Genomic DNA, 23,951 nt, shown 5'->3' on the forward strand with positions numbered 1-23,951 from the left:
CGAGCTGCTTTCTGATCGTTCTCGCGGTCATACACCGATCGGTCTGCACAGCACCACTTCAAGTCGAACACACTAATATTCAAAATCCACTGAAGTCAAGGCAGTAATGCTATTGGTTATGAAGGCACACGTGACCAGGTTTTTATCATTTATGATTTGAAACATAATGCGAAAGTCTCTTAAAGAAACCTTAACCACTGACCGTATTTTACTCATAAATTGAAACCTTCTATTTTAATAAGCCATAGGAAATTCCTGAGGGAACCTATATGATGAATTAGCCCTCTGCAAATTAACCTCATATGAATTAACAACTTATTTGAAACAATTTAAATAAAATAGTGTATGTTAATAAAAAAAAAAGGTTATCATTACATAAAATAATGTTGTTAAGATTAAAATATGTTTATAAATGCTATTGTTAAGTTTCTCAGTGGATAAAGTACTCCGAAGTGATACTTGAGTAAAAGTACAGATATCTTGCCAGAATATGACTTTGGCAGAAGTTAAAATCATTGTTTTAAATATTTAGTTTTTAGTATGTGATATTTTTTTGTACTTAAGTATAAAAAGTATTTTTTTCTTATTAAATATACTTAAGTATTAAAAGTAAAGGTACAAATAAATGCAAAACACACAAAAGGATCAAACTAATGTTTTAAAAAGTGTTCATATACACAGTTTGAGCGGCAAGATCGTGTTCATGTTGTTTTCTTTGAATAAAAAATAGCAAGCTGCTTATTGTAAGTTTTAAACATAAAAATATATTAATATATTAATTACACCTTGATCATTTATGTTAATTCTTAGTACAGTAACTCATGTAAGAGACAACTTTAAAATGTATTAGTAAATGTTAATGAACAATACTTTTATCAACCTTGATAATGTTAAACATGGACTCTTAGTGTAAAATGTTACCATTTCATATAAATCCAAACAGTCTTTCTTAAAGATCGAAGCATTGACATTTGACACAGTATATGTATATTATATGTATATTTCACACTTTATTTGCTTCTACTTTAGAACTCTTGATGGTTATCTAATCAAAATATGTTTCAGTGACGATAAGAAAAGGATACAGTTTGATTGTCGGCTGCATGAGGATACAGTTTGATTTCTCTTGTCACTTGCTTCAAGCATGCCACTTCGCTGCATAACGACTGCATATAAGCGTCCAGATGGATATCAAATAATACAAATAGGCTTGTAACAAACGTGTTCATTAAGAAATAATTTACAGGGGTTCCACATTCTGATAGCTAATTTCTGCCTAAAATGTGCTGCCTATGATTTAAACACTTATATTTCAGTAGTAGTACATCTGAACCTGTTGATAACAAGTGTTAGCCATGTGTGTATTTATTTAGGCATGATGGAGCAGAATAGAAAATGCTTAAACTAGATTATCAGTAGTTTACTGGCGGACATCTGATTTTCAGAACAGCAGCTATTAAGGAGAAAAAATGTTATTGTTTAAAGCTACACTGTGTGATATTTTCCCCCATCTATCTGTGAAAAGATATATGACAATCCAGTGAATATTAGTTTCTGTTCCTCTCAATTCCGATTTCGTTTTAACTCCTACGGTGGCCGATTTAGGTCCAAGATTAACTTGGCTTCCAGTTCGACCTCGTTCATGACTGCCATCGAGTGTTAAAACGCGAAAAGCGAAGCTTGAATTTACGGTATGTCCCTCTTTGGATAATGTACTTTCAAGATGGAGGGGCAACATGGCGATCGGCATTCAAACCCCTCACCCGTATGTATTTTCAATGGCATATTATAAACTTACGAGAATACTTTATTACTTGAAAGAAGTAAATATACATTAATGAGCACATATTTTTGAAAGAAATAAGTGTTTTTAGCTAAGAATAAATTGAAAAAGTTACATAGTGTAGCTTTAACAAACATAGTATTGTATTACTCATTGATTTCAGATATTGTATTTTTATATATAGAACAGTTAAAATATATCAAAATAAAACTGCTAAAGTAAAGATGAAAGTAGACAGATTGCCTTGCTGAGGAAAGATGAAATGTCAGACAGCATTTGCAGTTAACCTGTGAGGAACTGGAAGTACAAAGTACAAAAAAAAAAAAGGATTATGCTGGGATTGTCAAGGATTATTTGTCTTCCCCACAAATAAAGGCTTCTGAGAAACTGCTAGGATTACTGTAATAATGCATACATTCAATATGCAAAGACTCTTTTATTCTCCCCCTTTTTTAATATATACGATTCGCAGGAGATTTGCTTGAGTCCATTAGCCTATTTTATGCCTTTTTTCCCCAGGAGAATGTCTGAGGTAAATCCCACAGAAAAAGTAGCTGGAATAGTCCCAGAGTCAACCACTCCACCTCCAAGGACGGATACAGGGCCTGTGATTGGTGGACTGCGTCTGCGATCTGCACCAGGGGCTTGTTTGTTGTTTGCTGGTGTTTTGCTTATAGTAGGAATTGGCGTCGCTGTGGTAGGGTATTGGAACAGTCAACCCCGGCGACAAACACCACATCATGTTTCAACTGGGCGCACCTCTTCAGAAAAAATGAGGCTGATCGGTCCTGTCATCATGGGGGTGGGGCTTTTCATATTTATTTGTGCCAACACAATTCTCTATGAAAATCGTGACCGAGAAAGACGGCACGAACAAGAGCGAGATGTAGATGACCATGAGATCCTGCCACTAGTACAAACTCTTAGGAATAGTCATTTAAAACAATACTCACGAATAGAACTCAACACCCACATGCACACATTGGACTTGTCTGAACTCAACATTCGTTGCTTAGAAGAAGGGGTGGGAATTCCTACTCTCAAGTGCTCTTCCCCATCCTCTGGCTCATGTAGCTCCAGTCAGGTGAACATGGAGACCGGATCACCCCTCCGAGATCACCCAAACATGGAAACGTTGGCCTTGCCTGTCATTAAACTCAATGACTGCCTGATTGGCCCCTCTGACCCGGAGCCTCCACCTCTCCCTGAACGGACATACCGGAAAAAGCTAGGAGAGGAAAATATAACAAATGTGGGGCTAGCACAAGTTAATCCTGCAGATCCATCTCTTATGACACAGAGCAAAGAAGAGCTAAAGGATTTGTAGTCTTTTACATCTGTTGTCCTTACTAAAGGTCTACATGTAAATATCTATTCAACTCAAACTAACAGGGCTGAGAAATGAGTAGGTTTCTCATTTTGATTCCGATTCACAAATTCTCAATTTTCTCCTATTCTTTTTTGTTCTATTCTAATTGTTTCGAGTATATTTCCGTTGTAAAATGAATTGTTCTGAAAATTCTTTCTGTGGTAAATCTGTAATTTTACAGAGCAGTGTTTCAAACGTATTGAACTTCGTAATGTTTTTGATTCACTAAAACGAATCAGCTCACGAGAGTCATTTGTTTATAGTCATTTCTTTTCTTTTTACGTCAGTACAGAACTTACATTCGCAACTCAAGTAAAATATTATTTCTTTTACTATGGTGCTTAAGAGTCAAGATTTTACGAATCGATATCATTTTTATAAAAAGCTTATGCAGTGTTGTTGCATTTGATTGATAGGGTGTCATCTGACTTGTGAGTGACAGGCCCACATGTGAACGTAGCCTGAGGCTTTGTAGATTTTTGTTCACGGGCATTTTATGTAGGCCTAATCAATTATATATGATCCTATTTGTTGTGTTCCCACCCACACAAGCTCAGAAGAATAGAGACTGCACTATGTGACATTGTGTTTGTAGTGCTGGTCTTTATAGTTCACATAAATGTCAGAGCAAATATGAAAAGCTGTGAGATATGTGTCCACACAAACAGATTCTCCTATAGTCCTGCCCTTACAAAAAACAGGTTTATTCAAATGTGCAATTAATATACTTCTTCTAAACTAAAAAATGTATAAGTATAGCCTACTTTCAGTCTATGTACTTCTCAGAAATATACTTAAAATTACACTTAAGTATGCTTAAACTGACTGTCTATTTGGCATATTTGAGATAATTAAAAGTATAAAGTATTCTAATTATACTTGACTTGTAGATGTGTTTAAACTCTTAATTAAGTAGCTTATTAAATACTTTTTTTTCACAGTTTTACATACCATCTTGGCATCTAATACATTAGATAGTTTCAATATTAAAAGTATTCTTTTATACACTAAAAAGTGCCATTTTTAGTGTATTATTTATTTCTGAGGAATGCTGTTGAATGTGGATCAGACGGAACACCAAAACACACTTGTAACCAATCAGAAGTAAGGGGCGTATATACTCATAAGGGGGAGGTGCCTGTGTTGCATAGCGAGTTGCGTCATGCTTCGATCTCACTGTCATGTGGCCACGTGGTTCATGGAGCTCTCAATAATCTCAAATATTGAAAGAGTCTGAACTTCCGTGACGTTATGTCACTGACTGCCAAGTAAAGTCCTCTGCGTAGCTCGCAAACTCGCTATACTAGGTGCATAACGGCTGCAAAGGGGGGTGGGGGGACGGTTAGCGAGCATATTTCTGAAACCTAAAATTATGAATAAGACTCGAGGACTTAACGGACACGTACATGCAACAGCCACTGTAAGTCCACAAGACCGAAAGTGTCTGCCATTTGGGATCCAGCCAATGCCAAATTAATGAGATGACCAATCAAATCAAAGAAGGCAGGTCTTGTTTACAGAAGATGAGTGTGAAAGAAAGCTGTTTTATGATAGAAATGTTTAACAACCGGCCATAATATCAAGTGATGCAATCTACTCAACTTTTTATGACATTTTGGAAACATATCCTATCATGATTTATGTAATGCATGACTGATTGTGACAAGACAAGAACTATTTTGTGCTTTTGACATATTAGACATGAGTAAGAGTGAATGTGTGCATATATATATAATATATATATATATATATATATATATATATATATATATATATATATATATATATATATATATATATTTGCAAGTAGCTTAAATTGATTACTTAATACTACAGTTAAATTGAAATTTCTCAGAAGTTGCATATTTAAATTGTTAGACGGCCTGGAAGACCAGCTTCTAGAAGCCACAGCACAGTGTGTGTCAGTCACTCACATGCAATCATACAGCAGTGAATAATGCTCTGTTTTGATTAGTGTGGGTTAATCCTGAACTGTATGATTGCTGCAAAACCAGTAGAAGACAGTTTAGCATGGATTAACTGTCTTTTCAACAGCTCAGTATACAATGAGGGATGAAGCTTTGGCTGGTGGTTAGCATGGTTTAATGAGCCCCTGCTGGTGGATGATGTAACTACAGTATTTTGGAGGGCAAAATGTAATATTATCTGATGAAATACATTTTTTTCAAGACACTTATAAATCCAAACATCCAAGGGAACAAAAAAAACCTATATCTTTTCAGAGATATTCACAAGCTAGCCAAAAAAAAAAAAAAAAAAAATCACCATTCTCTTTGGAGATACAGTTTACACAAAAGAAAATATTTTTGATAGAAAATATATTTTTTCTTATTAGTAATTTAGTTAAAATATCTAAACATCCTTAAAACAAGATAAATTAACTTATAAATTAAGTAAAATTGTTTAAAATAATTAGAATTCGTTTCAGGGACCTGATTAAAGTTTGTTTTTAATATTTTTCATTTTCGCTTATTATTTTCTCAAATTTATGCCTAAAAATGGCTGAACATGTTTAGAAATGGACAATGTGCCACATTCTGAACATACTCAGAATAAACACATCTCAGATTTGGCAGTGCACAGGACAGCTTTTATTATTTTTGATTATAATTGAATAGGTGTAAGCAGTTTAAACTAAATTAGAGATTTGTATTGAGATGTTTAGCATTAATGTCTATATAAAATAATGTCAGTTGGTCTATAAATGCCAAGTGATATACTATTGTGGACATGATTACCAGTGTACAAGTAAACAAACTATCAACAGCGTTAAATTACACTGATCAAATTGATGAAAACTGCAAAAGAGGATTATATAAGGATTTTAAAAAAAAACATGCAAAGCTTTTGTTTTCCCACATATGCACATCCTTGAATGTTTCAGCAATAATTATATGCAAGTGCATTGAATTCAAACATATATTGTTTCTTGTTGGCGAAGAAAGACTGTTTTTTCATCATCTTCAATCTGCAAAAGAAGATTTTACAGTCACAATTGGTTCACACAGCATTTAAAAAAGATTTCTTTTGGGATGTCTTTAAAGACAGGAGTGTGTGTGTGTTGATATTAAAGGTGGAAAAATAAAGCTATTTGAGGTTGGATCCATCCCTAAATCCCTGTGTTTCTCTCACATCTAGATACTGTAGATCAGTGGTTCTCAACCTTTTTTGACTCTTTGTTCAAGACAATATTCAGAGTATAAGCTCATATTTACCATTGGTACTTCTGTAAAACTCAAAAATGGTATCAGTATATATTTTTAGTTGTATTTTGTTATTTTAATTAAGATTGTTAATAGTTTCACTACATTTAAACAAATTAGAGTTATTGGGGCCTCTGAAAGATTTTAGAAGAGCCCTAGTGGGCCCTGATTCCATGGTTGAGAGCCACTGCTATTTTTAACAATGTGTTAAGCACATTATAACTATAAGCAGTTGTGTGTATACACATGTATGTATGTAACTCACAATGCCCATTCTCACGAGTATCTCGCCGTTGGCATTAGGAAGCTGAACTTTGCCAGAAGGTGAGTACGACGAGAGGCGTCTGTCCCATTCAGTGGGTCCGAAATCTTGCTTAACCTCCATAAAGACACGCTTAAGTTCAGTAACAATGGCGTGGTGTTTCAATATCATCTCGTGGGACAAATCAAATTCCTAAAGAGATCATATATTAGTAGGATTAAATAATTAGTATTACCATTAAAGTAGACAGACCATACATTTCACACACTTCACAAACCTCCAGCATCAGAGAGCTGTGGCGAACATAAATGCTCTCTCCTTCAACTCTCTTTGTCCATGTCTGTGATTAATGGAAAAAAACAAGATTATGAATTAATATGCTCTGGATAAGAAAGGAACATAACAAAGATGATAGGAATTGATGAGTATCTCACCCTACTCATGAGCATGGACTCAGTCTCAGCCTGTCAAAAGAGAGAAAGATGATTTTTAGAGGATTAAAACCTGTGAAACTTTCACATGTTGTTCTTGTGTGTGTCTATGTGAAGTTTACAATATGTGTGTTTGTAACCTCAGACTCCAGTGTGATGTTCAGTATGCCTTTTGTCCTCTCCTGACGGGTTTTTGTAATGGACACTGTTTGTGCGGTCGGAGTGGAAGTCAGTGGTTGGTCAGCTGAGATATTTGGACGGGGTTTGGGCTGAGCCACTGGGGAAATAACAGGTGTGTGTGGAAGAGTGGGAACTAGAGACAGAGAAAGAGAGATGCTTGCTTAGGAATACATGGTAACAGTTTCTGACATTAGAAAATATGAATTTATTTCTGTGTTTCTGATTCTGTTTGTGATGCATACTGTAATCTTTAGAGGAAATGCCCATATGGGTAAACCAGTTGTCCTCCACTTCTGTCTGCAGCTGTACTGGTCTTTTCTCTGGTACATGAGGCCTTTTTGGTCTTTCGTCCACTCTTATCTGTTTCCTCCTCTCTTCTTCCCTTCTCATTTTCTCTTCCTCAGCCCTCCTGTCCACTTTAACGACATCTGCGACAGCTTTAAAGAAAGTAGAGAATAGGAATTTGTTGACAAAGACTGTTGACAACTGTGCAATAATGTAATCTGTCCCACTTATGTTATTTTATGTGTAAAAGGGACATATTTAAAATATTAAACACTTAAAAAGTGGTATTCAGTAAGACGTAAGCAAGGACAAATTAAATGAATAACATTTTTTTATTTCTAATCATAAAAAAGTATTTCTATAAAATATTGAGCAACACAACTGTTTTCAACCATGTTGCATTATTTATTATTAATAATATGCATCTTTAGCACCAATCGGCAAATTAGAATGATTTTTGAAGGATCATGTGACACTAAAGACTGAAGAAATAAAAGCATTTAAATGTATTACATTTAAAATGTTTGTTAAAAAAAAATTATAATAGTATTTTACAATATTAGTATTGTAAAATACTAATATTGTAAATATTAAAAACTGTATATTTGATCAAATAATTGTAATTTTGGTGAGCATAAGAGACTTTCAAAAATATTAAACCACTTTACTGCCACAAACTTTTGAGCATTAGTGTATATGTGTATTTAAAATGTGTATGTACCTGTTTCTTTTAGTGAAACATCAAAAAGAATGAACCAGTCGTCTTCTGTTTCGATCTGAGGCTGTACTTCTGTTGCCAGAGTAATAGATGGTTGAGCTCTTCTGGCTTCCAGCTCCTGTTTTCGCTTCTCTTGTTCTCCTAACCTCCTCTTCTCCTCCTCTCTCACTCTCATCTCCTGCTGTCTTTCTCTGCCCTCCTGTTCTTTAATCCTGCGCTCTTCAATGGCAGCTAAAACAATAGAGACAGAGAAAGAGTATATAACATATGTTATATGATTATAATATGACTCACCTAAAGCAATACCAGGATAGAATAGAGAATAAGACATCCGTTTATTGTTCCCACCTGAAGGGACGCTCCTCTTCTCAGAAGGTGAAACCAGAAAAAGCTCAAACCAGTCATCCTCAACTTCCCGAACCTCGGTGGGAATCATCTGTGAAACAACGTCAGCTCTCTTTCTGCGATCATCAATGATCACTCTCTTTTCTTCAGTCATCAGTCTTTTCTCTCTCATCTGCTCCTCCACCACCCTCTGAACTCTCTGGTCTTTGGTGGGTTCACGGACCTCAAAATCTATGCTTCTGACATCTGGAATAAGGCACAGTCAACAATGGGGTTTGTTTGCACTTCTGTAGCTCTTTTGCACCATGAGAAGCTTTTTAAATTATTTGTACCATAAATTCATACAAAACATGTAAAACTCGCCATAATGAAAAGCATGTAACAATGATACTTGATACTAGTGTTGGGTAAAAACTTTATTTGGTAACCTTTTACAACCAAGTTAACATTAATGAACATAAAAAAACAAACACATGAGCAATACTTTTGTTACAGTATTCATTTATTATTTATATTAGCTCAGGTCAATTAAATAATATTAACATACTTTAATAATGATTTAATATATTAGTAAACTAGTTTAATATATTAGACTTTAATATATTAGTAAATGTTAAAAATGAACATTATCTAAGATTAATAAATGCTTTAGAAGTATTTTTCATTGTTCGTTTATGTTAACAGATGTAGTTAATGTTACCAAATGGAATTAAAAGTGTTAGCCATTCATTTTTAATATACAGTTTACAGTAAAGTTGTATGTTAATGTTAATACAGTATGTATCATGTTTTTATTTTCTTCAAATAAAAGCATTTAAGAATATGGTAACACTTTACATTAAGTTTGTATTAGTTAACATTAGTTAACATGAACTAACCAGGAAAAACACCTCTGTTCAGCATTAGTTAATCTTTGATAATGTTAGTTAATAAAAAAAAAAGTTAGTTACAGCTGTTCATGGTTTGTTCATGTTGGTTCACAGTGCATTAACTAATGTTAACAAGATTTCAACAAAGCATTAGTAAATGTTGAAATGAACATTAACAAAGATAAATAAATGCTTCATCATAAGTGCAGTTCATTATTAGTTCATGTTAACTACTGTGGTGAACTGATGTTAACTAATGAACCTTATTGTGAAGTGTTAATCAGAATATTTGTTTAATGTTATCATTAACAATGTTTCATGTTAAAATGTATTAGTATGTCGTTTTCAATTTCCTTTCATTGAGTTTAAAGGCATGTGTGGTGCTGTACCTGATGGAAAACTCTTCTGCTCGTAAGGCACTTTGTCAAAAAGCTGAAACCACTCGTCCTCAGCTTCCCTGGGCACCACTGGAAACTGTGGGGTTTGTATGATGCTCATCCTCTTCTTCTCTGATACTGTTATTTGTTCTTTAGTGCTCACGGTCATCACCTCAATCACTTTCTCCTCTGTCCTCACTCGGCTCTGAATCACCTCCTTTCTGGTCTCATAAAGCTCAACAGTTGTGCCTCGTGGCAGTGGAGACGAGGGCACTGAAACAAACACAATGTAAGATGAATACATTGATGTGTTTGCGGTGTGCATTTGTTGCTGTGTGTGTGTGTACCTGATCCTTTCGGAGAAACATCAAAAACGATGAACCAGTCGTCCTCTATGTCTCTTTCTGGCTCTGCACCCTTCTGGTCCAGAATAAGTGGCTCTGGCCTTCTATAATTCACTATCACCTGCTCCTGTTGTTTTATCTGCACATCCTCTTTTCTCCTCTCCACAGCTCTCTTTTCTTCAGCCTCCAAAGGAGCCACAGACACAACACGAGTCTCTGGTGTGACAGACACTAAAAATGAGAAACGATCCGTTATACATGAAAATCACCACAACAGCGATCTTGACACGTGTCAGTCATCCATGAAAAAATCCATATTATCATCTACTCATCCCATCATGGTATTTAAAGATTTCTTAACCCACTGGCAAAACTATTTTATCTTGTTCGAAGCCCAAATCTCACGAAAGGTTGTTAGATTTATGCTTACAACAAAAATTGGTTAGAGAAAAAAATATTTAATTTAAAATACCTTCATTTTTAATAATTGAATTAATTGAATTCTTAATCATTTGTAATGTAATTAAATTGTACTATTTTAGTGTTATTTATATATTTAATAATTATATATTTATATATAATATAATAAAATATAAATAAAATGTATAACAATAATATATGTATGATTTATATATTTAGTTTAAATTAGCTTGTATTTTTATATTTTCGGTTTTAAGTTTTAGTAAATTTGCTATGTGCTTATGTATTTTTTAAAACGTTTTTTTATTTATTTATATTTCTATATGGATTTAATATTTTTATTTCAGTTTTATAATTTATAGCAATAATATATGTATGATTTATATATTTAGTTTGAATTAGCTTGTATTTTTGTATTTTTGGTTTTAAGTTTTAGTAAATTTGCTATGTGCTTATGTATTTAAAAAAAAACCTTAATATTTGATTTAATATTTTTATTTCAGTTTTATAATTTTTCCCCAATTTTGTTTCAAATTATTTAATTTAGTTGCAGTGCAACATTTCTAATATATATCTAATGATTTTTAATCATCTTAGTTTTAGTTAACTTTAACAACATTGTTTTGAATAATGAATGCCAGTTACTTTTCATGTTAGTTTTACAGAAATGTGCAGCATGGACATTATGTTTAATAACATCTTATAACATCTTATGGAACGAAAAAAAAAAACTATGCAGGTTTATTAAAAAAAAGCATACAGTGACAGGGGTGTAAATAACTGATGACAGAATTTCTCTTACAAATGAATCTTTATCACACACATATCAAAATTGTAAAATGTGAAATTGATTGTGATTATGCTTGCAGAAAGATGTACTTCACCTGATGAAAAACTCTTCTGCTCGTAAGGCACTTTGTCAAAAAGCTGAAACCACTCGTCCTCAGCTTCCCTGGGCACCACTGGAAACTGTGGGGTTTGTATGATGCTCATCCTCTTCTTCTCTGATACTGTTATTTGTTCTTTAGTGCTCACGGTCATCACCTCAATCACTTTCTCCTCTGTCCTCACTCGGCTCTGAATCACCTCCTCTCTGGTCTCCTCATAAAGCTCAACAGTTGTGCCTTGCAGCTGTGGATACACCAAGGTCTCTGCGAAAAACAACCCACAATGTATGTTTAGATATGCGGGCGTATGTGTGTGTGTGTGTGTTTTGAATGTGGTTGTATGTAAAGGCTTGCACCTGATTCTTCGGGAGAAACATCACAAACAATGAACCAGTCGTCCTCCACATCTCGTTGAGGCTCTGCTGCTCTCTGCTTTAGAATTACTGGCTGTGGTCTCCTATCTTTCAGTGTTACCTGCTCCTGCTGTTTTATCTGCACTTCCTCTGTTCTCACTCCTTTCACCTCCTTTCTGATCTCCTCATACAGGTCTGCAGTTGGGCTTTGTAGATGTGGAAGAGTCAAGGACACTAAAAAAAACATTACAAAACAGAATGCATGGTGTATGGTTTGATTTGTGTAAATGCATTATATGGGCAATGAAGAATGCCATCAATTTAAATGTGTTTTTATTCATATATGTCATAATAATTTAAAATACAAGTTATAAATTGTAATAATATTTTATAATATCACACACACACACACACACACACACACACACACACACACACATACACACACACACACACACACACACACACACACACACACACACACACACACACACACACACACACACACACACACACACACACACACACACACACACACACACTGCTCTCGTTCCACCACATCCCAAAGATGCTCTATTGGGTTGAGATCTGGTGACTGTGGGGGGCATTTTAATACAGTGAACTCATTGTCATGTTCAAGAAACCAATTTGAAATGATTTGAGCTTTGTGACATGGTGCATTATCCTGCTGGAAGTAGTCATCAGAGGATGGGTACATGGTGGTCATAAAGGGATGGACATGGTCAGAAACAATGCTCAGTTAGGCTGTGGAATTTAAACAAAGCCCAATTGGCACTAAGGGGCCTAAAGTGTGACAAGAAAGCATCCCCCACACCATTACACCACCACCACCAGCCTGCACAGTGGTAACAAGGCATGATGGATCCATACTCTCATTCTGTTTACGCCAAATTCTGACTCTATCATCTGAATGTCTCAACAGAAATCGAGACTCATCAGACTAGGCAACATTTTTTTCAGTCTTCAACTGTCCAATTTTGGTGAGCTTGTGCAAATTGTAGCCTCTTTTTCCTATTTGTAGTGGAGATGAGTGGTACCCGGTGGGGTCTTCTGCTGTTGTAGCCCATCCGCCCTCAAGGTTGTGCGTGTTGTGGCTTCACAAATGCTTTGCTGCATACCCCGGTTGTAACGAGTGGTTATTTCAGTCAAAGTTGCTCTTCTATCAGCTTGAATCAGTCGGCCCATTCTCCTCTGACATCTAGCATCAACAAGGCATTTTCGCCCAGAGGACTGCCACGTACTGGATGTTTTTTTCCCTTTTCACACCATTCTTTGTAACCCTAGAAATGGTTGTGTGTGAAAATCCCAGTAACTGAGCAGATTGTGAAATACTCAGACCGGCCCGTCTGGCACCAACAACCATGCCACACTCAAAATTGCTTAAATCACCTTTCTTTCCCATTCTGACATAAATTTTCATTCATGAAAATTTGGAGTTCAGGAGATTGTCTTTATCAGGACCACAACCCTAAATGCATTGAAGCAACTGTCATGTGATTGGTTGATTAGATAAATGCATTAATGAGAAATTGAACAGGTGTTCCTAATAATCCTTTAAGTGAGTTTATATGTATGTCCTCCTGAATCAACACCTACCCTTACTATATACTACACTTGATATTGTTGATAGAAATATTGTTCAGGGATGATGACACTGAGGAAATTCACACTAAGCAACATGGTATTGTGTACCTGATTCTTTAGAAGAAACATCAAAAATGATGAACCAGTCATTCTGTGGTCTCCCATAATCCACCGCCACCTGTTTTATCTGGTCTGTTTTCACATCCTCTCTGGTCTCTTCATACAACTCTACAGAGGGCACTGCAACATACACAATCCATCATGTATACATTGATTTCTTGTGTTTGATAATGCATGATAGTGGTTGTGTGAGAGTACCTGATATTTTAGGAGAGCCATCCAAAATGACAAACCAGTCATCATCATCTTCGTCTGTTTGAGGCTCTTCTACTTTCTGCTCAAGAACAACTGGCTGTGGTCTCCCATAATACACTGTCACCTGCTCCTGTTGTTCTTTCTGTACCTCCTCTGTTTTCACACTGCTCTGAATCACCTCCTCTCTAGTCTGGGTTTTTGGCTTCTCCGGTGACACCAGCTCTTGCTGTATTTTCATCTCTACATCTCTCTTCTCTTCTTCAGCCTGATATTCTTCAGGAAGGAAGCTGATCACATCTGGTAGCAGAAATCCATTTGAATGGTTTGTTGACATTTTTGAGAAGTAAATAAATAAATAAATAAATAAATAAATAAATAAATAAATAAATAAATAAATAAATAAATTGTTATAGTTATTGTTCTTGTTGTGAACGGGCCTTAAAGTCAGCATGAAATCATAATTGACAATACTTGTTTTTTAGGGAATATTGCAGCATTTATTATACATGATTTACATATCTATGTATCCCTTTTTTAATGGATGTGCCCTTGTAATAATCTTTCATTAAAATAACTTTCTCTCCCACTTGCATCGACATCTCTTCTCTGAGTTTACTGGCACGAGAGCGGACAACCTGTCCACCAATAGCAATAGCAACCTGTTGACCAATAGCAATGCACAACCATCCAACGATCCAATCAATTCAGCTGGTGAATCAGCTGGTGTGTGGTGAGTGTTCTGGCGCAATATGTCTTCCGTCGCATCATCCAGGTGGATGCTGCACATTGGTGGTGGTTGAGGAGATTCCCCCTTCTATGTAAAGCGCTTTGAGTGCCTAGAAACACCACTATATAAATGTAACAAATTATTATTATGTTATAATTCCCGATGGACAAAATCAAGTCCCGTCCTACATTTTTTCTTGTTCGAGAAGCTGTTTAACTTGCACCCTCCATGCCATGCTGACTTTAAGAGTAGTATGCAGTTCCAAATTAATTTGTCACTACAATTGATGACTGATATGCAAGATGCCATCCATTTTGTTTTTATGAGAAAGAGCACAAGTCTGCAGTGTGATACGAGAGACATGAAAGTAATTGTTTTAGTTTGACGATGGTAAACATGGCATGTCATCTGCTAGATGGTGCAGCAGACCGGTCAGAACAGAGTATTTCATTAAGCTGTGTACTTCAAACAGAAAAGTATTTTTAGATACCTGGAAGGGGACGTGACATCTCCATGGTTTGTGGGAGCACATCGAACATAATGTACCAATCATCATCTTTCTTCATCGGTTTGGAGATATATACTATATGTTGCAAGTCTTCCTCAACTCTTCCTGAAAAAAAAAAATATATACACCATAGGCACTTCAATTAGTTTTTCAAATGAACTTGTATTTAATGAAAAAGCAATAAACAACATTTCTGGTGATACGTCTACGTTTGATCACATGACATACCTACGGGAGTAGGAGTAAGCATCAATGGCCTGCGATCTAGTAAAATGTACCAATCATCTTTCTCCACCCATTGAAGCTCCTCCTTTTCAACTTGCTGCAACCTTTGTTCCAAACTTTCCACTTCCTGTAATCCAACCCTCAGTTCTTCCACCTCAACTAGCTTTCGTCCGATAGCCTCAACCTCTTCCAGTCTCTGCTCCATGATTTCCAGTCTCTCAAAAGTGTCCCCTGAACCAAATTTCTTCTCTTCCGTGACTATATCACGTCTTTCTACCATCTCCATTCTCTCTATCTTTTTATCTACATCTACTTGTGATTCCACCAAAGAGCTGACCTCCTGTGTCCATTGTTTAGAGAATACTACCCTCTGCATCCTTTCTCCATTGACTTCTAGTACTTCCTCTTTTAGTGTCTCCTTTAGAGGTTTCATTAATTCAAAATCAGGATGCTCTTTCTCAATAATATCAGACCCCTCCTGGACCACCTGAATTTTATATGTTTGTTTTATCCCAAGCTCTTCTGTGAGCCGCTCATCTGACCACTCAAGGGTTTCCACGTCTTCTCTCTGTTCTTCAGTCTGAAGAGGCTGCTGGACTCCTGTTAGTGAAACTGGAACAAAATTTGCAAAAATTAAAGGCAATCATAGCTCTTTCCTTCAGGGAATGGCTAGATTTAATGGAAACTAAAATATTTATTTACGCAGATCAGTCCAGAGGGACTTGTGCGTTTTTTCTTGTATGTTATGGAAAATGGCAGCCCAGCTTGCCCTTTTATCCTTATGTCAACAAATTTGATTGATAACCAGTGGTGGAGCTTGAATTTTGGGCATGTGGATGGAAGCGAGAAAGCATAAGTTAGGTGCAAGCTCCAGATATCGGAAAGAGATTATACAAAAATTAGAATGAACAATTATCAATTGTTAAAGGTGTCATGAACTGGCTTTTCTGAGGTCAACTAATGATGTTTGTGTGGTTTTTACATTCAAAAACATTGTAACTAATAAGTAATAGGCTGTTTTCTACACTGGTTTTGAGGCTCTCTCCAAAACGCTGGGTTTTAATGGCCTGCCACTGGAGACTTGGAAGTAAACGCCCACGGCTAGGACTGGATAAGATTTGCATATTTAATGAGCTTCAGCTCCTGTCATATCTATGCCCCTGGGACTACTATTACGTATTAAAAAGACGTTTTACTCACGTAAGTTTGTTGCACCGTTCCTGTCGAATCTAATATAGAAGGCACAACATTGTGTCTGCAAATCCAGCACCTGAGACTTGTTTACAAACGATACCGCAGTGAAATGAAGCGAACACACAAACGTTCTTCCCCACGTGAGCTGGAACTTCATTAAAAATAAATGTAGTATCACACATTCCTAATATTAGGATCCAAAGGAAGCTTATGCAGCGACTGTTATTTCACAATATCTTGCTATCTTCCACATGTTTATTGCTGCTGGCTAACCGATGAGTCGGTGGGCGGGGCTACTCGATTACATGTGCTTATTATCCTGTAGAAGCGGTGTTTCGCCACTAGATGTCGTCCGGATGAAGCACATGATCATTTTCTAGTTTTTAGCTCTGAAACGTACAGGATAATCTTATATTACCATGACCTTTTATATATCAAAAACTCAAAAAAGTTGATTTCTAAATTCTCCCATTAATTTCCCCATGTCATTCCAAACCCTTCTGCGGAACACAAAAATAGATATTTTGAATTAAATCGCAGAGATTTCTGTTTCTTCATTGACAGCCACAAGAAAGGTAGTAAAGTAATGCGTGTGACTCCAGTGGTATAACTTCAATTTTATTAAGTGACGTGAGTGCTTTGTTTGCACACACAAAAAAACATAATTTACCACTTTATCTAAAAAATATTAATCTCCTACAATGCCTGCTCTCAATTAATCTCGGTGGAGATTAATTTTTCAATTTATTTTATGGTGTCATTGTTTTCAGAGTAATTATATATTTAAGTACTGAGTAATATTAATTTACTGAGTAATATTAATAAGTACATGTACTTATAATAGGGTTAGGGTAGGATTAGGGTTTTGTTGAGGGTTAGTTGCATGTAATTATGCATAATTTACTGTTATTACTGTGGTAAGTACATGTAACATATGTAACAAGGACACTAAAAGTGTTACCATTTAAAAAACTATATATTTTTTTATATATATATATTATAAAAAATATATATATTATAAAAATATATTTTATATATTTTATATATATATTATAAAATATATATATATATTTTTTTTAAAATTAATAACCATAAATAAATAACCAGTCCATCTTGAAATAATTAATATTACTAATTTATTATATTATATTATGTTTTTTTTTTTTTTTTTTTTTTTTTTTTTTTGCACAAACAAAGCACTTGTGCAGCAAGCAGTCACATGGATTACTTTAATGATGTCTTTACTACATTTCTGGTACATTTTGGTAAATTTTACTGCTTTTTTTATCGGTTGTGTAGCTGTCAATGAAGGGACAGAAAGCTCTCAGATTTTATAAAAAATATCTTCATTTGTGTTCCAAAGATGAACAAATGTCTTATGGGTTTGGAATGACAACAGAGTAAGTAATTAATAACAGAATTTCTGTGTGAACTAACATTATAACTTATTTACAATTTTTAAGAGTTATAATAATTTTAAAAAAGTAATTTCATATTTAATAACCTTTTATTTTATACATTTATATTGTATATTTTTCCCCCCCAAATTATATAACTATATATTCCAGAGTCTGTGCATGCTCAGTTAGGCATGGGTGTGGCACCTACAGCGCACATTGAAGTTTTTCTATAGATAATGTTTTGTATACAGTGGAGTATTTGAAAGCAATAGAAAAGACTTACATGGGCTGCCGTCAAGGAGGACACACCAGTCATCTGCGTGATGCTTCAGATCCTGCAGCTTTTGGCTTTCCAACATCCCCTCATCTGTACAGATGCAGATGAGGATATTGATCATGAGAAATATTTTTTAATGGTATAATGAACAATTTTTTCAAAAAGGAACCAAAAATCATATAGTGAAATGTATTTGTCTAAACACAAGTTTTTAATTAAAATAATGTGTTTGTCACAAATGTATTTTTGTGGTCAAATTGCACGAACAAGACCTGCCTTATTTACTATTCTGTGATTATAAAGGTGATTCTGAGGGTAGATAAATATGTATAATGCAGTCAGTTGTTTCAGTTAGATTACATCATTTCAATTTGCCATAGGACCTTACTTACCTGATGTAGAAATGTGCCATTTTTCTGTACCATAGGCCAGGAACCAGTCGTCAAACTCAGCTCGAACTGGTTGCTTTAGAATATCAAGTATTTCTTCATTTTCTGAAAAAAAAAATATATATATTTTAAAGTCAATAATTTGTATCCTTAATAAATAAGTAATCTAAAAAACTAAATGACCTATAAAAAAACGAAAGAAAAATAAACAAATCTACTAAATGAACTACATATCTAATCAAACAAACTACAACTTAAGCTAAGAAAATAAATAAAAGTTTGCCTTTTCTCTTGAGGATATAACGTGTGAATCTCGGAGGAGCTCGCGTGATGTTGCCACTGGCCTCCAGACACTCAGACTGGGTGCGTCCTCTGTGGCGGAACCTTGATCCCAAAGTCAGGAGCCGTTTTGCTTTTGTGTCTTGAGGTCTGTTTCTGAAAAACACATTCAGAGGTATAGTCGTATTTCTTGAAACATCTCAAAGAGCTTCAAAAACTTCTAACAGTTGTTTCAAAGAATGTATTTGCATTCATTTGTCTGGAGCGCCCCCTTGTGGTAGTCTATGTATTAAGCAAAAAAAAAAACTGTTACATAATACACATTCATACATGGGCTCACCTGAAGAAACTATGATGTTCCACAGAGCATTTCCACAGTTGTTTGCATTCTCTGTAGTTAGCCAAACTAAAGCCGATGTCACCTTCAGACTCATCCTGCTAAATTAAGTCAAATGGAAAAAGTTAAATTAACCACACCAGCTTGTTTGTCACTACTCCAAAAGAGCAAGAACAATCCATAATATAAAAATAAAATAATATGACAAATAAAGCTAGTGTGAATACCTCAGAAGGACGCATCTTGAGAAGAAAGGTGCTGCGTTTGTGGGATATTTTAAGAACTCTGGGCCAAAGGTAAATGTTAGTTTTTATCCCATCCTTATACACCATCAGTCCCTCAGAGCAAACGCCGAGCATCACATCTTCACCGCTGACATCCTATCAACAAATCAAACATTATACTAAAGATGTGCATTGCCCATGCCCTGTTAAAGGGATAGTTAATCCAAAAATGACATTTTGCATAACATTCACTCATCTTCAAATTCGTCTTTCTTCTGTGGATCACAAAAGAAGATTTTGTTGAAGAGGTTTTTATTTCATAAAATGAAACTATTGTGGTCCAAAACCACACTGGACCCCATTGACCCACATTGTATAGACAAAAAAATAAAAGACAGACATTCTTCAAAATATCTTTTTTTGTGACAGAAAATTGTACGTTTGTAAAAAAGAGGGTAAATGATACGATTAAATGAGCAGAAACATTTTTTGGGGGAGCTGAACTGCTGCTTTAATACATTCTAAATAATTTCAAAATGGTTAATGCATGGTTAAATTGAGTTGAATAATTACTTTGGCAGGATGCAGGTCCACTCCATACATTGGGAGCCCCATGGCGTTCTCAAGGAAAAGCATATCTGCCTGGGCAGGACTCATGAATCTGTGTAAAACACAAAGAAATTATACAAATGTGTGTTTTTGTGTATGTGTTATTGTGCATATATGTGTGTATGATTGCTGGTGCAAGATACCTGTATGTGGAATGCAGCTCCATCACTCTCTCCTCCAGCTCTTCACTCTGATTGGGAGCAAGAACGATTTCACTGACATAGTTGTTCTTGTGGAGATTTGGGTCGTAATCGCCAAGTGTTGACTGAACTGTGTATGAACCCAACAGAGTCAAGATGTCTGATGGACAGGGCAGTCGGCCAATCAGAATATCTTGCCTTAGCTGAAGACACAGGAGATATCTGAAAGAATTTCATGGAATAGCAAGTGTTCAGTCAACAGAGAAAGAAAAACATGCTCAAATATATCAACACAACTAGCTCAATGTATATGTTTTATATGCATTTGTCTCCTGTTGTACCTAGTGATGTCCTCAGCCAGACTTAATGGATCGGGTGGGTAAAACTTGACGCTGAAAAAGAATTCAGTTACTGGACCTGAAACCAAACAAACAGGGACAAATGTAAGAGCTGAAAACGCAAGCAGATGTGAATCTTCACCGTCCACTAAAGAAAATCCCATACTTCTGATCTGTTTTCGGATCTCTTTAGCACTGTCCAGCCATACCTGAATCAATAAACACAAGTATTACTTTATTCCTCAAATATTGAATATAACAGAATATCAATATATGCCAATGTGATATAAAATGAAATAAATACCCTGGTACTAGGAGAATCCCACATGACCAGACCAAAATAATCCCTCTCCAGGAGTTTAAGGTGTTCACAAACTTTACTGAAGAGATCCTGTCCCACTGCATTTCTCTGTGCAAAAATAATAATAAAAAATATAGAATTATTTTAATTATAATATCTATAATTGTTTTAATTTAAAAAAAAATACCTAACTGACTTACATAATAATACTTGTTTTCAGGTATTTTCTAAACTTATTAAAAACTATTTTTGGGTTGATTTTTTTTTTTACCTCGTTCATTTAAAAAGATCTATGCTTAAAAACAAAACAAATATAAATGTAATTCATTATTATTTGTAATGTGAAAGGACAGAAAGAAGGTCTTTGTTGAGGTACCTCCAGCTCCCACACAAAGTGGGTGTCGTCCAGGAAATTAACTCGACACTGCAACATGTCTCTCAAAGTTTTCTCTTCTGTTTATTCCACTGGTGGTGGAGTTCAGGCGGTCTCGTCTTTTCCCCTCACTTTAGATATCAGGCATTGAGCTGCAAAAGTTGCAAAGTTTTAAAATTCTCTTCTGAGCATTTATGTTCCCGTGGTTCTAAAGCAGCACACGTCTTTGCGGCATCATAAGAGGCCCTGCCCTCCTGCACTGTTCTGCTTATGTGATATTGACATGACTGTTTTAGAAAGATATGACCCCCCCCCCCCCCCCCCCTTCATCCCCTCACACACAAACGCATATAAATACATCAAAATGCCTGGGGATGAGTGAGAGGGTCAGCCATAAGAATAAATGTATCCGTCCATTATGACTGACGAAAAAAAGAAGGAATTACTACAGTATACATTTATTATTTATTTAATATTACCCGCTCTTTTCTGACTAAATAATCTGATAAGCATGGGTGGGGCAGCAAAGAATCCTCATGCAACTCTTTCCCCACGTAACATTATATTCATATTACGAAATATGGCCGAAATTACAAAAAAGAAAAAGAAAAAAAGAGCTGTCCTATCGTTTGTATTTGTTGATATTCAGTGTTACCTAGACTCTTAGGCTACTACATTAGCAAACGTCACAAGGTTGAGATTTGTACATTACATTTTTCTTTGAACTATAACTTAAATTTACTGTCTTAAAATGTTATAGGCCTATTGCCTAATAGCAATTAAAGAAGTCTTCAGGAAAATAACAACAAAAATGATCAGCTACCTGTGCATGTGAGGTCTTCAATGGTCTTCTCATGTAGCCGCTTTCACCAGCGTGAGGTGTAGGAGGATCAACACTATTCCCATGACGTTAGTACTGAGATAATGAACAGTGCATTTGAAGCCAGACCTAGTATATTCTAAGCAAAACGGAAAAAAATTCATACCCTATAAAAAAAAAAAAAAAAAAAAAAAAAAATATATATATATATATATATATATATATATATATATATATATATATATATATATATATATATATATATAGTAGTTATTCTAAGTAATTCTAATATGATAACCTGTGATACTTTTATTATAATACTTTGATGAATAAAAAGTAGCTGAATAAAAAATAATAATAATAAAATCATTAATTAGTTAAGTTGATAAAAATGGATAGTAAAGGAGATTTATATTATTTGAAAATATGTTTTTATTTTGAATAAATGCAGTTCTTTTGAACCTTTTATTCATCAAATATATTAGGCAGCAGAACTGTGTCCAACACTCATAATAAATCAGAATATTAGAATGATTTCTGAAGGATCATGTGATAGACTGATGTCACATGTGACAATGAAGACTAGAGTAGCGATCCTGAAAATTCAGCTTTGCATCACAGAAATAAATGATAATTTAAAGTATAATAAATTGAAAATATATTCTAATCACTATTATATTATTACAAATATTTTAAATTGTAATAATATATCACAATATTAAAATCTTTTTCTGTATTTTTGATGAGCAGAAGAAACTTCTTTTAAAAAACATTACAAATAGTAATGTGTCCAAACTTTTGGCATGTACTGTATATGTATGTGATCAAAATTAGAGAACAATAACCAATGCAGCACAAAAAAACAAACAAACAAAAAAACATTACAACTAACATTTGATGCTTACAGCAGTCAGAAGGAAGTATAGAGACTCTTGCTTTGAATGCGCTCATCACATCTGTGGCCACAGGACATCACTAGAGACTCATACTGCTCCGGCGTGATCTTGATAGAACTCTTCTTCCAGTCTCTTCCACAGTTCGCTAACTGTAGTGGGTTTCTTAGCAATAACTTTTTCGCCAATGATTTTACATAGATTTTCAATGGGGTTTAGATCAGACTCAGTTCTCCTCTGTTCACACAAAATGCTCCTCAGCAAAGGTTATATAGCCTTTTGATTGTTTCTGCTGATGAGAGGCCTGGTGACTGCAGAGTGAGCTTTCAGTCTGAATTCTCTTAAATGACAAGACAAATATGGTAAAACAGATCCTTAGTGTTCAGCTCTGAACTGGCGAGTAATTCCAGCTGCAGTGTTGAACTGATTTCACATTGAAAGTCTCTGCATTGTCCTGTCCTCTCATGCATTGGTCTTGCGTACCTTTTTGGGTACTTGAATGAATTGGTGTCTTTGTAAAGCTTCACTATTATAGAAATTATCTAGAAATAGATTTGGAATGACCAACTTCTTTTGCAATGGCTGAAAGCGTCATCCCTTTGGCCTTCATCTGGACAATCGTAGGAACCTAAAGTGGCTTGCTATCTTGCAAAGTCAGTGAAAATAGAAAGTTAGTTTGCTTCAAGTTAAATAGGGTTTGCCAGATTATAGCACCAAGTGCCAGATTAACACCCAAAGCTTGAAGGTATCTAAAGGTGTTCTCTAATTTTGACCAGCGTTATTTTTCAATTGTCTTACTTAAGTTGTATATACTGTACTTCAGAATATATTTACCTTGTGAAATATGTTTAAAAACTGACCTTCTGCTCCTGTTAGGATAATTTCAAAAAGAACTAAGCAGTGACCTTGAAATATAGGAAATTGTATGTTCTCTAATTTTGATCTCAACTGTATATATGTGTGTGTGTGTATATATTTCCCCCCACATAGCTGACAACTGTATTTGTTTTTATAGTCACAAACTCCAAAGTGAAGAGCTAGATTCCATTGACATATTCTAACCACGTTTACTGATAGGACACCTGGGTCTAAATATTAAACTAATCCAGCCTTTCCACCCTTCTATCCATTCTCCCAACCTCTTCTAGGG

At 35.1% G+C, this 23,951-nt stretch overlaps 1 protein-coding gene across 1 annotated transcript; it reads right to left on the reverse strand.

The window, feature by feature from the left end:
• Positions 1-5,440: 5,440 nt before the first annotated feature.
• On the reverse strand, positions 5,441-21,333 carry epb41b (erythrocyte membrane protein band 4.1b). Its single transcript, XM_067448619.1, has 27 exons — positions 21,092-21,333; positions 20,719-20,823; positions 20,581-20,623; positions 20,418-20,493; positions 20,080-20,298; positions 19,901-19,988; positions 19,331-19,483; positions 19,107-19,204; positions 18,771-18,922; positions 18,491-18,592; positions 18,105-18,188; positions 15,231-15,839; positions 14,985-15,107; positions 13,771-14,064; positions 13,561-13,692; positions 11,851-12,081; positions 11,492-11,758; positions 10,191-10,418; positions 9,856-10,116; positions 8,601-8,843; positions 8,256-8,483; positions 7,492-7,686; positions 7,210-7,382; positions 7,073-7,102; positions 6,916-6,978; positions 6,642-6,830; positions 5,441-6,141 (listed from the first exon to the last, which is right to left on the reverse strand). Exons 1-27 carry the CDS (start codon positions 21,146-21,148, stop codon positions 6,085-6,087), a joined length of 4,500 nt encoding a protein of 1,499 aa, XP_067304720.1. The 5' UTR covers positions 21,149-21,333; the 3' UTR covers positions 5,441-6,084.
• Between the last annotated feature and the right edge of the window lie 2,618 nt (positions 21,334-23,951).

This window comes from Pseudorasbora parva, chromosome 7 (assembly GCF_024679245.1).
Source record: "Pseudorasbora parva isolate DD20220531a chromosome 7, ASM2467924v1, whole genome shotgun sequence".
Classification (NCBI taxonomy): domain Eukaryota; kingdom Metazoa; phylum Chordata; class Actinopteri; order Cypriniformes; family Gobionidae; genus Pseudorasbora; species Pseudorasbora parva.

Bases quoted from the DNA above. Each gene is read 5' to 3' on its own strand.
- epb41b (XM_067448619.1), bottom strand. From the start codon at position 21,148: ATGTTGCAGTGTCGAGTTAATTTCCTGGACGACACCCACTTTGTGTGG. The intron at 12,082-13,560 runs GTACACAATACC...TGTTTTTTTTAG, and splicing joins TGTTTCTTCTAAAGAATCAG to TGTCCTTGACTCTTCCACAT. The intron at 7,103-7,209 runs GTTACAAACACA...CTCTTTTGACAG, and splicing joins ACATCACACTGGAGTCTGAG to GCTGAGACTGAGTCCATGCT.